At 32.3% G+C, this 17,260-nt stretch overlaps 1 protein-coding gene across 1 annotated transcript in view; it reads right to left on the reverse strand.

Annotated features, from left to right (window-relative positions):
- Positions 1-285: 285 nt before the first annotated feature.
- LOC106466771 (4-coumarate--CoA ligase 1-like) overlaps positions 286-17,260 on the reverse strand; it is a 21,242-nt gene continuing 4,267 nt past the window's right edge. Inside the window, exons 3-10 of the mRNA XM_022395421.1 lie at positions 16,671-16,777; positions 11,627-11,832; positions 10,253-10,424; positions 8,866-9,043; positions 5,211-5,308; positions 4,241-4,385; positions 2,237-2,485; positions 286-751 (exon numbers count right to left, since the gene is read on the reverse strand). Of these exons, the coding sequence (XP_022251129.1) occupies positions 627-751; positions 2,237-2,485; positions 4,241-4,385; positions 5,211-5,308; positions 8,866-9,043; positions 10,253-10,424; positions 11,627-11,832; positions 16,671-16,777 (1,280 nt within the window). The 3' untranslated portion in view covers positions 286-626. The remainder of the gene's footprint in view (positions 752-2,236; positions 2,486-4,240; positions 4,386-5,210; positions 5,309-8,865; positions 9,044-10,252; positions 10,425-11,626; positions 11,833-16,670; positions 16,778-17,260) is intronic.

The raw sequence follows: 17,260 nt of genomic DNA on the forward strand, positions 1-17,260 counted from the left end.
ATAATAAAGGCTGCGTGTGGATTATCATGGCTTTTCACCCTCTAAAAAATTCTTAAATCTTTAAAAAAATATTCAACGTGAACTATAAGCTTGTACTACTTCTACGTGGATGACATTACATTTTGTTTTGATAATTGTTGGGAGTTAGTTTGATTCCAACAATGAACATTTACTTTCACTGATACAAGTAATTCTATATTTCTACTACAGTGTTTCCATAGTTTTATTTTGTTGAATAAATGTCAGTACATTTATTTCACATATAAACACATTTTGTAATACATTTCTGATACACCTGTGGTTGTTGTGTGTTGAATTTCACTAATATCTACTAATGAATACTTGGACTGACCGCCATATTATAACACTCCCACAACTAAAACGAGGAGTTGTTCTACGACGAGTTTCGATCCCACGATCGAAACATTGCGAGTCAAACATCCTAAACACATATTCTGAAGTTTTAATGATATATAACAAAAACTCAAACAAATTCATATAAGATATAAAAAAATATATGCTTTTATCGTGTAGCCGTTTAATTCATAGAAAATACTGTTTCTACACATCAACTGAAACCATCAAATATATATATTGTATGTTGTCTGAGAGCCACTGACAAGTGGCTATTTCTTCAGTTTTTGGACTACATGATCTTTCAAATATTTACGTTCGATCTTGCCGAACTGTGATCGAGGAATTTTGTCTATAAACTCCAATCCCTTCAGCTGTTTCTGTGGCGCTAGACGAGCTATTAAAACAAAACAAAGTCTAGTAAGACAGGCTGTATTTTAAACTTACATAACAGACATATTTAGTCGAATAAGACCAACTTACGTCTAGTGAGATTGGGCTATTTCTTAAAAGCTATCACGCCAGTTTAAGTGTGGAACTTTAAGTAAAATTGTATCAACACTAAGTTATCAAATATTCAAAATATACAAAATATTAAAATTGAAAGACTTTATCGGTGTATGAAGGTTATATATAAACATTTATGTATTTCGATGTATTTGAATCATAATTGTTAAAATTTGAAAAAAAAGTGTATGATTGTGATGGACGAGTTTTGTGCAATCTTAAGTAATCTCGTAATAATTACATAATGTTGTTATCGCCTCCAGTGGATCATTTGTAGGCTTACAATGTTAAAAACAATCTGTGTTCTATACCAGTGACAGGCATAGTAATGATAGCCCATTGTATAACATTGGGCTTAAAAACAAACAGACAAGTTTACTTATATATATAATTGTATCTGCTTTCAACAGTATCATTTCAACTCATATTCTACTTTCCAATATGGATGTTTATAACATAGCGGGTCAAACAAAAACGAAAGTAAAACTAAGACCATTTTGATTGTTGCAAGCAAGTTTCTTTGAAGAAATTTGACTTTTTAAGGTTAACACTCTCATACTTCTTTGACAACTAAAAATGATAAGTGTTAAAAGACCATAAAGTAATTATTATAATCAAAATTAACTAGATTGGCTTAATAAAGTCAACAACAATGATTTTCGAGTAAAGTTTTCCTAAAGCTTAATTTGAATATTTTTTTTTTTTTTACTGAACGATGTTATGCCCCTCAATATTGCCACCGTTAGCTTGCTTTTAAACCAAACGATGGCGCCGAAGTCGGTCCTTGCTAAATTGTGTGTTGTGTGCACAGTTGTTGGGTAAATATTAAATACATGGCTATGAACTTAATACATCTATCAACTATTTAAACTGAAACACATGAATAAGACTTATATTTACGTTCCTAGCGAAAATCATTAGTGCACACATATCTACCGCAAGTCGCTTTCAATTTTGTATCATGGGTTTTTCAAGAAGAAAAAAACTGTATTACTATACTTCAAACACACTATTCCCACCGTATTCATTGTGTGGTTGAAATGCTATTATACATTCTTATTCTTACTGAAAAAGCCCTAAGAGACTGAATAAGGAATGTAGTGTTGTAAAATATAAGAAGCCTAATACAGTTGGCTTGTGCCAAATATAATTAATTAAAATCATGCTTCGCCTACTTAAAAAATGCGTTCACACTATAGTATTTAATAATGTTCCGGTGATTATTGAGTAATATTTAAATGCAGGCATTTTGTTTAATATTTACTGTAGTATTCGTTCGTACATTACAATAATGTGAAGCATACCACAGACTGGAAAAGTTAAGAGTGTATTAAATATTTCTACAAATAACATTCGTGATAGAAAAAAATCTTACCTGAAATAAAACGAAGTATGTTTTCAGGTGTCACGTGACTATCTGGTCTGATCACAACAAATCCATAAGGTACTTCTCCTAAAGTGGAATCTGGGATTCCAACTACTGCAGCGTCCTCTATTACCTGATGGCTACATAATACAGACTCTATTTCAGTAGGAGAAACCTGATGAAATCCTGATTTGATCATTTCTTTTAATCTGTCAGTGATGTAGAGATTTCCCTCCGAATCATAATGGCCGAAATCTCCTGTCGAGAATAACTATTGTTGATAAGTGTATATTTTTAAGTTTGATTGAATGATGTTTACATTCCTTGTTTTATCATGCTATTTTGGATAGTTTGAAATAACAATATTAAAATCTGAAACTTAAATAATTAGTTCTCATTGCTTTAATATAAAAATAACTATATTGTCAATGTTTTGGTAAATTGACCTTCATCAATGAAAGTCAACCATATATGTTTTTCCTTAAAACAATGTTAAATTTGGATTTTAAGATCAACGTTCTTTGGTTCCATTTATAATTTTCTGAAAACGTAGAATTAGAAATCGGTTGTATTCTATTCCTGTTCTTTGTTAACCAGAGACAAACTTTTTCAAGCAAACGTTATCGTGTTTCTAATGCGGCATTTCTTAGTTTCTACTTCTCTAGTTATTAAGGATAATATTTGATTATACCATTGAGTAATAGCAATCGGCTTGTAAAAAATCAGAATTACTAAGAGCATACAGAAAAATTCACGAAAATAATTCACTTTTAAGGAGGTTGGTTACGCTTGGGCTGGTTTGAATTTTGCACAAAGCTACTTTAGGGCTATCTGCGCTAGCAGTCCCTAATTTAGTAGTGACAGGCTAGAGGGATGGCAACTAGTCAACACCACACACCGCCAAGTCTTTGGCTACTCTTTTTACCAACTAATAGTAGGATTGACCTTCACATTATAATGCTCAATGGCGAACCGCAGACAAGGTGGTTAAAAACAATATTTTTACTACAATTTCTTTTTGTTTGAAATGTATTTTTTGCTGTTTTTTTAAGCATAAAGCTACATAATGGGTAGCCTGTTCAAACTGTGGATATCGAACCTTAAAAAAATTAGCGTTATAAACTCTCTGGCTCATCGCTGAGCCACTGGGGGGACTGAAATATAGTGTAGTTTAAATAGACAAAAGCAGATCATGCTGTAATTTTTAAATTAATAACTAAAACTGAATCAACCGAAGTAATGTTTAATGGATGTGTAGTTATGATAACATTTGTACACAAACTGACCCCAAATGTTTAGGCTTGGCATGGCCGAGTGGTTAGGATGCTAAACTCGCAATCTGTAGGCTGTTAGATCGAAACCAGTCGCAGAACTTTCTCGCTCTTCAGCCGCAGGAGCATCATAAGGTGATAGTTAATCCCACTATTTGTTGGTAAAAGTGTAGCCCAAGAGTTGGCGATGGCTGGTGTTGGCTAGTTATCTTTCCTTCAGTCTATCACTGCTACATTAGGAACGGCTAGAGCACATCAGTTGTGAGTTTCTTTGCGCGAAATTGAACAAACCAACAAATTCATAATATTATGAACTCAATACATCACAAAATTCAAACTGATACTGATTACAACGCATTTAATCAAAAGTTTGGTTCCCTCGCTGTTAAGGACATTTCCGACTGCAATTTTAAATGGCCAGTTCAGAAAATTTGGGTTATTCCAAATTCCCACTCTAATTAACTGAAGATGAAAAGTTTTAAAAAGTAATATCCAAAGCAAAGAGAAGAACGTTAACGGTGACAGTCTTTTAATGAAAGGAAAGGTAAAAATAACACTCCATAAAATAGTAAAAAACAATTGTGGTAACACTAACACCGTAAAAGTTACCGAAAAAATATATATAACAATAACAATTAGAGATAAAAATAATAAAATGTTCACTAAAAATAACAACAACTCTGGATCGAAAATTTTGTTTTATAAAATAAGTAATATTCGTGTTATAACTGTAAAAACTGACCTGTTTTAAACCAACCATCTTCCGTAAAAACTTCTGCTGTAGCTTTGGGGTTATCAAGATAGCCTTTCATCATCTGAAGACCACGAACATAAAATTCTCCACCTTCATTTGGGCCTAAAGCGACCCCCGTGGCGAGATCAACGACCTGAAAAATATAAATTTAAGAAAATAATAATTATATTTTGAAGTTGTTTAAAACTGACAAACTGTCTTACAATCACAATAACTGGGGAAAAATGATATGTTCTACATGTGGGAGGATGAATGTAATGAAGACGGTACAGCAAAACGATATGAAAAAGCGAAGTACATACAGACTTTATTGTGCTTATATATTTACTAAGATAAAAATAATAGTTTCACGAAGTATTTTACATACCAGAAAATTATTATACTATCAATAAATTAAAATAATTTCTTCAAACAAAACATTAAATTAAATAAATGCCTTTTTTTAAAATAACTTTCCCACTCTCAACTACATATTGCACTTGACTATATACAAAACATGACAATATACATTCTGGGTAAAGCTTTACATGATCTCCTTGTGTCTAGATCAGTATCCAGTTACCAAAGGCTCCAGTTGACTTCTCCTCTTATGCTTAAGTTGTATGAAGAATTGTGTAATAGTAATTTTCTATACTTCATACAGAATTATTCTTGTTCATTTTTATTTAATCAATTTTTGAGATAGAACGAAGTCTTCTCTGTATCTTACTTTGTTCTTGTGGAGCTGATTTGTCCACTAAAGGTTAACAATTAAAACATGTTATAGCGCCATTTTTAAATGTTTGCACAACATGTTATATTGCTGAAACTTTATGCAATAAATCAACTCTCCCAGTAGCTCAGCGATAAGATTAAAGGCATATAACGCTAAGATTCCTGGGGGGTATAACACAGATAACCCACAAACAAACAAAAATGATATAAAAAACGCTCCAATGAGTAAGAGATAAACACGAACCTTCAGTTCTGTTGAAGGAGTTAGTTTTCCAACGGAGTTAGGAGTAATGTTTCCTTTTTCCACAGAAGCAACACTAAGAATTTCACTTAATCCATAACCTAATATATATATAAATGAAACACAGTTAGAAATTATTCCCATGCATCAAAACGTTAAAAAATGTATTTTATGATATTGTGAATGAAATAAAACTGAGATTATTATTTAGACCAATTGAAAATAAATTAATAAAATAATCTTTATTACAAGTTACAGAACAATACTACAACATAACATAACATGACTGTTATATAGTTTATCGTCTGTTTCTAGTTTAGGCTTTGATTATCAAAAAGCACAAAAAGTAATGTTTTTGAACAGTTTAGATAGATCACAATAATGTAACATAACTTAAATCAAAAATTATAAATTAAATTGTATGAAACAGCAAAGCAAATAAAAGTTTTAAAACACACGTTAGCGTTAAGACAGCAACGTTTTAATCAATTTCTAAAAAACAAATAAACTATGAACAAAAAGAATGATTTTTTTAAAGTAAATATTTGTGAAAATATGATCAATTGGGCATTCTAGTAGTATCAGAGAAGACCAAAACTGTATGTTTTATTTCCTTTAATTAAACTGTTTAGTAAAGTTACCCTAATTTTAAATTTGCTATGTATTTGAATCAAATTATGCAAAAAAGGTAAAGAATATTTATCTTTTCATAAATAAGAAATTAAATTGAAGAAAATATGCTCTAACAATAAACAAAAAATCATTAGTTCAACTTATCGCCAAATATGTTTGTATCTTATTTCATGTCAAAAATAAAATTCTTCCGGCTTTACTATCCTTATAACTATTTATATGCTGAACTCGTTTCCTTCCTTTTTTATTTACTAAAAAAAATCCTGCAACGCTTAATCCAAAACATACTAAACTCCAACATTTGTACCAGATCTGGTATTGTAAAGCAATTATTGAACAAATAACTTAAAATTCATAAACTGGTGTATTTTACCAGTCATGTTGATGTATATGTTACTGAACATGTGCGTCGAATTAAATTAAAAAAAAAAATCGTAATTCATAATGGTCATTATTATAGATCCAGTATACGTGTTTAGAACAGTCTGTATTTCTAAACATACAGGTGAATATTTCTGGCACTAATGGGTATCACTCACGGTTGTTTTCAAATTAGGCTGGTATATAAGCACGATTTATCCTACCCACTGTTTCTTATATTGACTATAAAACTTCACATGCATTTCTTGAATAAGTTTGTTCACTACTTCGTTGTATTCCATGTTGTTTTAAGGTTGTTCTTTCGCTGGTGATTTCTTTTAAATTATCTCGTGAAAATAATTCAACGTCGAGTCCCACGTTCTAATCAAAAATTAGTATATTTCCATTTTTAACGGTTCTAACAGCTTGAACACTCGTAACATATTCTAAGCCTACGTTATAGATGACGCTCAAACCTCTCTAAAAATATTAGAGCTAACATAAAATCAAGTCATTTTTACAAAGACACTCAGTAAGTGCGATCCAAATTTTTGATGAAAACACACTGACTGATTCAGTTCTCTAGTTTGTAATAACTAATTCACTATTCACTATTGGCTTCTAATTAACTGACACACATATATTTATAATTAATCATTGTTCTAGACATTTCGCCAGGTCTTTGGATCATTATGACTTGCAACTCCTTTTAATTAACAAACAAGTCAGAACTTGACAAAATACTGTTTAAAAAAACTGTCCCTTTCCTGGATTGTGAAATCCCTAGAACTTTCCTAATACAAAAATAATACAGTACATTAAATTGTCCATTCACTAAGTGTTGTTAGTGCGTTTCTCTTATAAAGTCCATGGTATAGGAATGGGATGGCATCTTGTCCTTCGTTCTCACTGGCCGTCCTGTCAATGAGGAAGTTTTTCCTGGATCGGGTGAATCCACTGACAGTTCCAATCTTGATGGTTCTCTAGAAGTAACCTTAACAGAAACTTTTCTCTTCTCAAGAGTTGAGTTTACACTAACTAATTCTGCTTTGGAGTTACCCAATTGACCACTCTTTCACTGACAACACCAATGGATTACATTTGGCTTGGGTCGTCGATCCTTCTAGATTCTGTAAATCACGTTATTAATTTTTTAGCTTATGGCCCCCGCTATCACCTGTTAAACTTTGGAGTTCGTTCTTTCTTACAATAAGGATTGTACAGCCATATCATGTCACCTTGATAGAATTAATATCATAGTGACTTGTAATTTTATAACTAGCTGATTTAAGTCTTTCTCAAGTAAAGTTATGTGTACCATCGATAACGTTCCTTAATCTCTCTACATAACCTGTGTAAGACTCTTCAGCGTGACTGCTATTTAAAATAGAGTTCAGAAGATTCAATGAAACTTTCAAGTATTTCCTGAACATCAGTGATAATGGTGTGTTCCCGATAGCTTCCTACCATATTATGCTGTGTTTTTTTTTTCGAGTGGCTGATTTTGAGTAGGTCAGCTAAATTCTGGAACTTGATTTGGTAGTGTCTTGACTGGAGTAGGAAGGCTGTTTAGTAACAGACGGCACAGCAGTATTAGTAATACATGTATACCGAATAAGTTCTCCTTTCCACATTTTGTGGTAGTTGGTTTATAACTCTTGAGACAATGTAGAAAGAGGTGTCGCTGGTATAATATTCGCATTTAATAATTTATTTTCCATATGTTTTATTCTGTCATCAGTGTTTTCAAAATTTTTTCTTCCTTTTCTATTTCATTTATGTCTTTTGTACTTCACTTTTGACATCATTAATTTTGCATAATTATTCATTTTTATTGTTGCAATCTTTCTGTACATCTCCTAAAAGTTTCATCGGTCAATCCAGAATCAGATTTATTTTTTTATTTTACTTTTCATCTAAATAGTAGTTCTCTTTTTCTAGCTTCTCTCCCAAATTTCTGTTATCTTCTTTTAATTTTCTGTATCTTTCTTTCAATTTTCAGTTCAGTTTTCCTGCTCTTCTTTGAATTTTCTATTGCGTTCTTCTTGGTCTTCTTTAAAACTTCTGTCTTGTTTCTTCTGATCTTGTCTTAACACATTCGCCATCTCAATTAACGCTTGAATCACACTACTGACATCGTGTTCGCTGTCTTTAACAGTTGAATTTCTGTTTTAAATATATCCAAAATTGTAAGTAACTAAACTTCAAGTCCACATATCAATTATAAATTTGTTTATTTCGTCCTTTAACGTTTCTACAAGCTTGAACACATTTATGTTGTAACTTACTGTTGGCCTATGTTATAAATAAAATTCAGATCTCACTAACAATACTAGGACTAATATATAATCAGCTTACTTATCCAAAGTAACTCAATCAGCGTGATATCAAACAGTAATCCAAGTACTTCCCGAAAACCCACTGACTGATTCAGTTCTCAGTTTTGAAATAACGCATCCGCTATTCATCACTGGCTTCTAATTAACTAGTCCACCCATATTTATAGTAAACTCATGTTCTAGATATATCACCAGATATATAGATCATTAACACCCGCAGCCCCTTCAATCTAAGAAACAAATGTTCTTACAACAATACCATTACAGAACCTTTTTTCTTCCTGTAATTTCATTGCTAAGTTTACAAATTTCTCTTTTCATCTTACATTGTCGGAAAGATCTTAGGAATGGAAAAGCCTTCATAACAACTTCTTCATTGGATTCCTGATTGAGAGGAGCTCCCCCTGTTAAAATCTCCTTTACACTGGTGAGGTTATACTGGTGCACATTGGGATTTCTAAGAAGTCGATAAACTATTGAAACTGCTACTGGAACAACAGAAACCTGTAGCGTAAAAGATAATGACGTTACATATACTTTATTTTAACGTAAAATGAAAAATTAAAATGAAATTTATTATTTCCACAAAATATAAAGAAACTTGTAATTAACAAGAAAAGGCCAAAACTGCGACTTGTAGGTTTTTCTTTTTGGGTTGCCCCCGAGTGGCACAGCGGTATGTCTGCGGGCTTAGAACGCTATAATCCTGGTTTCAATACCCGTAGTGGGCACAGCACGGATAGCCCATCGTGTAGCTTTGTGTTTAATTACAAACAAACAATATGTTTGGGTTATCGCTAATTCTTATTCGGAGGAGTGTCCTCAAGGTCTTGTTATCATTGGCTACTTATTCCTTATTGATTACAAATCGTTGTTGTTTGTAAACTCTTCTACATGTTTCCATTAAGTAACAGTCATAAATAAATTAAGATTATCTCACACCTTTCGCTTGAAGAATACATGTGTGATACAACTATAAAAAAAAAATCATTCATAGTAATCTTGAGAGTAATTAATGAAAGTTTGTTTTGGCCCGTCAGAGGTCACTACTAGATATATAATGCTTATCAAACAGTATTTGATACACTCAAGTAACCATGATAACAAAGAAGAAAGGTAATACATCTTAAATCATACACTGAAAGGATAAGAAAATCATTTTATATCCGAGGATCCATTAGACTACTGATTAAAGTAGGTAACTGAAGTTGAAGGGGGGGGGGGGTTCTAACCCACAAGGTTATTCGTATAAGTAAACTTTAGAAAATCAGGTATTTTGTACATTTTATTAAGTATATATGTATATTAGAGAAGAAAGAGTCACCCACAGTTTTGAACAACAAGAGTCGCACAATCTTGGATGACTTTGCATGACAAGGTAAAAGGTTCGCCGCACTCATAACTTCCAGATCCTCCTTATTCTGGATAGTTAAATCTTATTCAGTGAATAACAGTTATCGCATATAACCGTATGTCCCTCATTAGTTCATATACAAACTTTCATATATTCTGTAATATTGTTTCAGTAGTCCTAGATCCTTATTCATATAACCATCTTTAGTGCTTTTCTGAGCTGGGAGAACGGGGTCCATCCTCATTTAGTCAAGGCATTAGATATAATGAAAGTAAGAGAGGTTTCAATAAATCGGAATATTAATTAATAACTCTAGATAATGATTATTCATGAGTCAAAAATGATTTTTAGATGTTTACCTTATGTTTTTCTATGACCTCCAAAAATAAATCCGACTCGTAGGACGGCACAACGCTTAGAGTTACTCCTTCAGACAGAGTAATAATTAGAAAGAGAAAACCCGCCACGTGGCAAAATGGATACATTCCAAGAACAATGTCATCCTGGGAAATCTTCCAAACAGATGGATGTCTTTATGATAAAAATATATGGAGAAATTAGTTGAAAAATTCATCCAATTTTCTCTTATATGCTGCAATACAATAAAACAGATAAAATTATATAAATCTGCCATAAAATACAGATAATATAGAAATTAAATCAAATTAAAAGAATTGTGTGTGAGCTGCTAGAAGTGGACAGGAAATGTCAGTCGTAAAAAAAAAAAAAAAGCTTAAGATTTTAGCTTCATTTTTTCTAGTTAATTATATGTGTAGCCCTTTGAAAGAAAAAAGAAAGCACATCAAATTAATTACTATACTTAAAGGCTTCAGGTGGTGTAGCTTAAGGGTACATAATACTAAAATTCTGTGTTAGATTGCTGTGGCAGACACAGAATAGATAACCCACTTAAAAACTTAACAATAAAGAAACAAGCAAAATCAGATTTACTGTTACGTTTTTTTGCTGAGTAGTTGAAGAAAGTAGCTATCTTGATGTAGTAGAAACTATATATGAAACGTTATTTCATGATAAAAACTTAATAAGTTACATGGGGATTTGTCATATTACACTTTATATGAAATATTTTAAAATCACATATTAATATTTAAACATGGTGGTACAATTACTTTGGGATCTAGTTATTAAATATAACGCTAAATAATTTGTGCTAAGTTGTTGTTGTTTTTTCGAACGTCTCAAATAACAACTTCAGGTTTTGTGAAAGAAAACTTATCGTTAAGTACGTCATCCATTGCTAAAGGATCATTGTTTTTCTTCGTTATTTTACCATTATAGCTATTATGTTAAAAATGAAGTTTTTTAACATGAAACAATGCGTTTCCTAGTGAGTAGATCAGTGGCACAGCGGTATATCTGCGGAGTTATACCTCTAGAAACCGGATTTCGATACCCGTGGTGGGCAGAGCACAGATAGCTCTTTGTGAAGCTTTGTGGTTAATAACAAACAAGCAAATATAATATTTTAAATTTCTTCCAGAAAAACAATTGGGCAAATTTAAAAGGGCTCGATTTTTTATGCGCCGAAACATCGTATAATATATAAAACTAGAAACATATTTTTTAGCTATGACAATTGCTTTTAAATCTTAAAATATCACTTAAACAACTACAGTATTGAAAAATATATCGTAAAATCTTATTGATAATGGCGAAAGTAACTTTATTTTGAAGTTTTTGATTTCTGAGTAAAACTGTGTAGAATGACTTACGTGGCAATGATAACTGCAGAAAGAAAAGTGTAATGAGTATGTACAATGGCTTTGGGTAATCCAGTAGTTCCACTAGAAAACGTTAACAGTAAAGGCGTTTCTTTAGGATCAATCGCAGGAGAACCAGTAAAGGCAGATCCGTCATCTTCCTCAACAAGTTCCAAAAACGATGGACAATCTTCAGATTTCTCAAACACCAGTATCTCCTGTTTAAGAAAGTGTTATAAATAGCTACGTTAAAAGGCTTGTGAAATTAGCTGCCAAGGCCTTGTAGGGCAAAGTATGAAGGTCGTACAAGTTATCTGAACTTTATAAATGAATATTACGTTTTTTATGTTGAGTTATGCACCGACAAAAACAGCGGCCCATGTGATTTATTGTAGTGAATATGCATACTGCACAAATTTTGCAAAATTTTGAATGCTTAGTCACCATAGCTTTGCATAAAATTTTATTCATCAATATTTTATCATTTTGACAACACCTTTTCTTATAGCTATGCTGGTTTTGATTAGATACCACTCTATTTTTGTTATACATTAGGTAAAAATAACCGCAAAGAACATAAATTTGACATTCATATATAGTTTGGAATAATTAGTATCAATTACCTATTATGTGGGTTTCTTCAATACTTCAGTTACTTTGAATTTATAACTTTCAGTTGCTTTATTTTTGTCCACACTTTCTTCAGCCAAGTTGTTTTTCAATAGACATCATGTTCCTTGTATAGTTTTGAGCAGTAGGTTAAATTATATTATAAAATATGCTAGTTATATGCCAGAAACGAAAGCAATCCACGTACCGGGAAGCGTTTACATTAGTTTGAAGTCTGATGCAAAGTTGTACGCAAAAATCGTAAGAATATTTGTAAACGGTGGTGGTTTTGGGCTCAAACTTCCGAATTTCGCGCTTGATTTTTATAAAATTAAAAACTTTCTAATTATGAGAGTACCCCAATTGGTTGTTGTTAAAATTTCAACGTGATCGAATTGGCCAATTTGTCTCCAGGCGAGCGCAAACATTTACGAGATTTAAGCGTAACTTTTACTTATTTTTGCCCTTATCTACGAGAACACTTAAGCTAATATAACCGATTTTTTTAAGCTAGGGAAACATGTGTTTCAGCTTCATACCAAGTGTGAAATAAATCGCTTAAAGGGAAATATTTTTTACTGGTGCGCCCCCTAGTGGCACAGCGGCATGTCTGCGGACTTACAACGCTATAAATCGGGTTTCGATACCCGTGATGGGCCGAGCACAGATAGCCCATTGTGTAGCTTTGTGCTTAACTTCAAATAAACAAACAAACAAATCCACTGGTGCGAAGAAAACGAAGAATTTCAGGCTAAGTTTGGCCTGCTGTAAAACCATACAAGTTAAAGAGATTTCTTAGACATTTGGTGTATTAAATAAGAATACCTAAAAGATCTATTATACAAAATATGGGATAGTTTTGATTAACGGAGGCATTTATACTGATGGTTGAAAAACTCAAAGTTTTCATTCATGTTAATAACACACTGGTTGTCGTGCGGTTTAGTTTCTTTGTTTTTTGTATATTTTTTTGGCCGCACGACACATTACCGTGTGTCTTGATTGTAATATTATCGTTCAACAATAACTAAAATGTCTTAAATAAGTTATCTGAGCTTAGTGATGATGTCGCATGTATATTTCAGGGAAGCTACGTATATTGTTGAGCTAATTTCATATTCACTAAAAATAGCTACATTACTACTCTTCCTCACTTCTACCGTAAATACATTATTTAGAGGGTTGTGATGTTTGTTTCACACTCCACACAGTAAGATAAAGACGACAGATATTTACTGTAATTTGGTTAAAAAGCATACTTACTTTTTGTTCACCTGCCAAGTAATTTGGTTGACGTAGACAACAGGTATATTGTCAGATATTTGGTTGGAAAGACAAGAGATATTGTCAGCGTACTGATGAAAAAGTAATACTAGTGTCAATGAGATAGATACAGTTAGTTCCAGATAGGAATAATTGGTCAGGAAATGTTATTATCATTCATGTCTGATGACAGAAAAAAGCAAGAACAGACAAGCTATATAGATATACTGCTTGAAGTCATGCAAAACTTGAGCTTGATGTGGACAAGAAGGTGACGCTACACTTGAAGTTACTGGAAATTGACTCTTATTCTGTACACGATATAGAAAATTCTGTAGAGTCGCCTGTAGCACCATATTTCATAAACCTACATTTTTATAAAGTTCGCCTGTTTTAGTGACCATATCCATATTTTGTAGCTAGTTAACCAGATCAGACAATTAAGAAGACTGCACGGAATAATTCTTCTGTTATTACCACTTTAGGCTTATCTACCATTCGGACACACAGCACTGACGTGTGTTGTTCGGGAAATTTATTTAGGAAGTATTTTTGGACCGAAGTATTTGTGGAATACAAATACTAATTATATATATATAGTTAAAGCTTTTCATGAAGTGAATTTTATTTATTTTCCAACGTATATAACGCATGGTATGGAGAAAGCAGCAGATCCAAATGTTATAAAAAAAGTGGACACTAATGAAACACATTACCAAATAAGGAAGATACAGGCTTGAAGCCCATCGCAGGAGTTAGCCCTGGACACATACTGCGTTGTGACCTTAAAGGCAAGAACATTCACAGCTACGAACTCTAGTGCCAGACAGAGGTGATATATTGAGATAAAACCCAAACTGTTCAGATAAAGCTTCTGACAAAATGAATCAATGTCACCATAAACAGTTAACGGGATGGTGAGGAAAATCCATGAGTGAATTAAGCTTAATGAAGAGACATGAGTTACACGGTTTGTCGCTATGCGCCCTAAGTTAATTGTCTTGGATGATTTCGCCAAAAATATTAGATAAGGGACAGAAATAAGTTCTGCAAGGACCAATAGCAAAGTGGATTGTGGCTACAGTCTGATGGAATAGCCCACTTGTTGATGGAAGATCCCACTTGTGCCAATTGAATTAAAAGAACTACTTTTAAAATTATATCTGTTAAGCTTCATGAACAATAATAAAAGCATTAAAAATTGTGTATATAATCCCGTGTTTCCGACTCTAAACGTCACTTCTTCGCACTTATCAAGTTGCTTCGGGGAATTGTTCTGATTCCAGAAGACGAAGGATGACAGTAATCCAGAATCTACAAGAACTTCTTGTAAGTATGGTATTTCTGATCCAGTGTCTAACAGTGTTTCACTTACGGTTCAAAAATGTATAAAGAGAGGCAAGTGAAGAGCATTGGCTGTACTAAAGAAACAGTAGATTTGAAAATGCAGAAATGCTTAAAGTGGAATTACTTAAAGATATCTTAGAATAATTGATAACACAGTTATAAAGATTATGACCGAGAGGATTTCTCATGTTAATCTAATTGATAACTTAACAAATGTTGTGTCTATGTTACAGAACATAATAGAAGGCCTTATTAATGAACACTTAGATTTTCAGAACGAAGAATTCAATGATTTAGAGTCAATGTTGTTTCAAGATAACCTTGAGAGTTTCGATACAGATGAAACGCTCAACAGTGTGCATATAAAAAACGACTATTTGATTTGTATTCAGTTGTCTCTGTGTGAGTTCTTTATTCCATACGTAAACTTCCTAGTAACTTATGTGCTCCGCTCGCAAAAAGCACGACCCGAAATCAAAATAAATTTCTTTGTCGAACCCAATGAATAAGCCCACGTGCTGCCCATACGCCCGTTACAGGATTCTCAATGTGGGCAGTAAAGTAACGTTTTGGGTAGGTTATTATCAATATAGTATTATTTTGACAAAAATATTAACATTTGGTTCACACACACACACACACACACTGGATATTAATTACTCGTAAGAACTTCTGAATGAAAGTAAAAATACCATATTTGTTATATCCAGTGCCGACGGCGCTTTTCACCCAATATTAAAGCTCTACGGTTGGTTAGCATACGACAGGTATAGCAGTGACTGAAATACTAATTATATTAACAACTTACATGAAAACAACTATTACTGTGTAAGCTGGAGTAAGTGAGTGGATTTTTAGCAATTTTATTTGTTACAACAGAAGAGATTTAGATTAAGAATGTTTAACACCATATTATTTATTCTTATTAACACCATATATTCAGTTATTTTGCTAGAAATTAACAGTTGACGTTAATGGTGGGTATAGAAGTTGAATAAAGAAATGGGTACCGTACTATCAGATAACTCTTGTTATCAGTACAAAGGTGGATTAAACTGTTGATTAGAGCAGTTTTAGTAAATCTAACCTTTTGTTCTAATGAAGTAGTATTCTCAGGGGTTGATTAAAGTCGTTTTACTAAAGCTGATGTTTGATTATTATGGTGGGTTTAGACTTTAGAGGTAGGATAAAGACCTGGTTACGGTTGGTTCACTAAATTAACTTGATTCTGGTGACGGTTATACAGGTAAGGGTTGAAAGTTGTTTAAAATAGGTTTATTAAACTAATATATGGTTCTAATGACGGTTTCAGAGGGAAGGGTTGAAATTTGTTTAAAGTAGATTTACTAAACTAATCTTTGATTATAATGATATTTGTATAAGTAAGGGTAAAAAGTTAGTTACTTTAGTTTTACTAAAACTAAAGACGGTTATATAGAAAATGATCGAGTGTTAATTACAACTGGTTTGGTAAACTAACAGTCCTAATGAAGTTATAGAAGTAATGGTCGAGATTTGGTTACAGTAGTTTAATACAAAACAACATTTGATTCTAAGAGTGAATATAAAGTTGGTTACAGCAGTTTGTTTGGAAATTAGCATTGGGTCCATACACTGAATTCTGTGATAATATACATAATTATTTACCGAAACTTGTGTGGGTTAAGAAAGACCGTATTTAAAATTAATCATAAATTGGTGTTTTTTCGGACATCTGATATTTTGTAAAGGAACAAAAGCTAAATATTTTATGAGTATTTGTTTCATTTCATAATTTTGATACATATAAATTTAAAACAAAACACATGTACAGATAACGTATATATTGTGTTTATACCTGAAAATTTGGTAAATATTTCGTCGCTTCCTTTGCTTTATCTAAATTCTTTTTCTCCACCAACAGGTAAACAGAATTAGTTTGTTCCAGCCTAAAGCGAAGTTCCTCTTATAAAAAAGAAAAACATGTTTCATTAGTTTGGGCATGAATTTCATTTGTATTAAGACACGAGATTGTGTAAGAATCAAACACTGGGATTTTACAAATCAGACCAAGATTTCTATTAAGCTAGTAACTGCAAAATAAATAATATTATTTTTGTATTGAAACGATTAGAATAAGCATCTGGCAAAAACAATAACACGAAAACATTAATTTCATAAAATTTATAGTATATATATATATTTACGAGTTATTTGCTTAGTGTTAGTTGTATTTCTGAACATCATACAGAACGTTTTTTATTATTTTTTTGGCACGTGTGTAATGTTCAATCTTAAAACTCCCATTTTTAAAAAACAACGATTATCTTATACACAATTCTATAAAAAGGAGATTCTTTCCATTCTCCAAATTACTAAAATACAATAACTTACCGTACAGGATAAAATGTGGTAAAAACCCCCGATGAAACTGGAAAACAATCTCAT

Source organism: Limulus polyphemus, unplaced genomic scaffold (genome assembly GCF_000517525.1).
Source record: "Limulus polyphemus unplaced genomic scaffold, Limulus_polyphemus-2.1.2 Scaffold76, whole genome shotgun sequence".
NCBI lineage: Eukaryota > Metazoa > Arthropoda > Merostomata > Xiphosura > Limulidae > Limulus > Limulus polyphemus.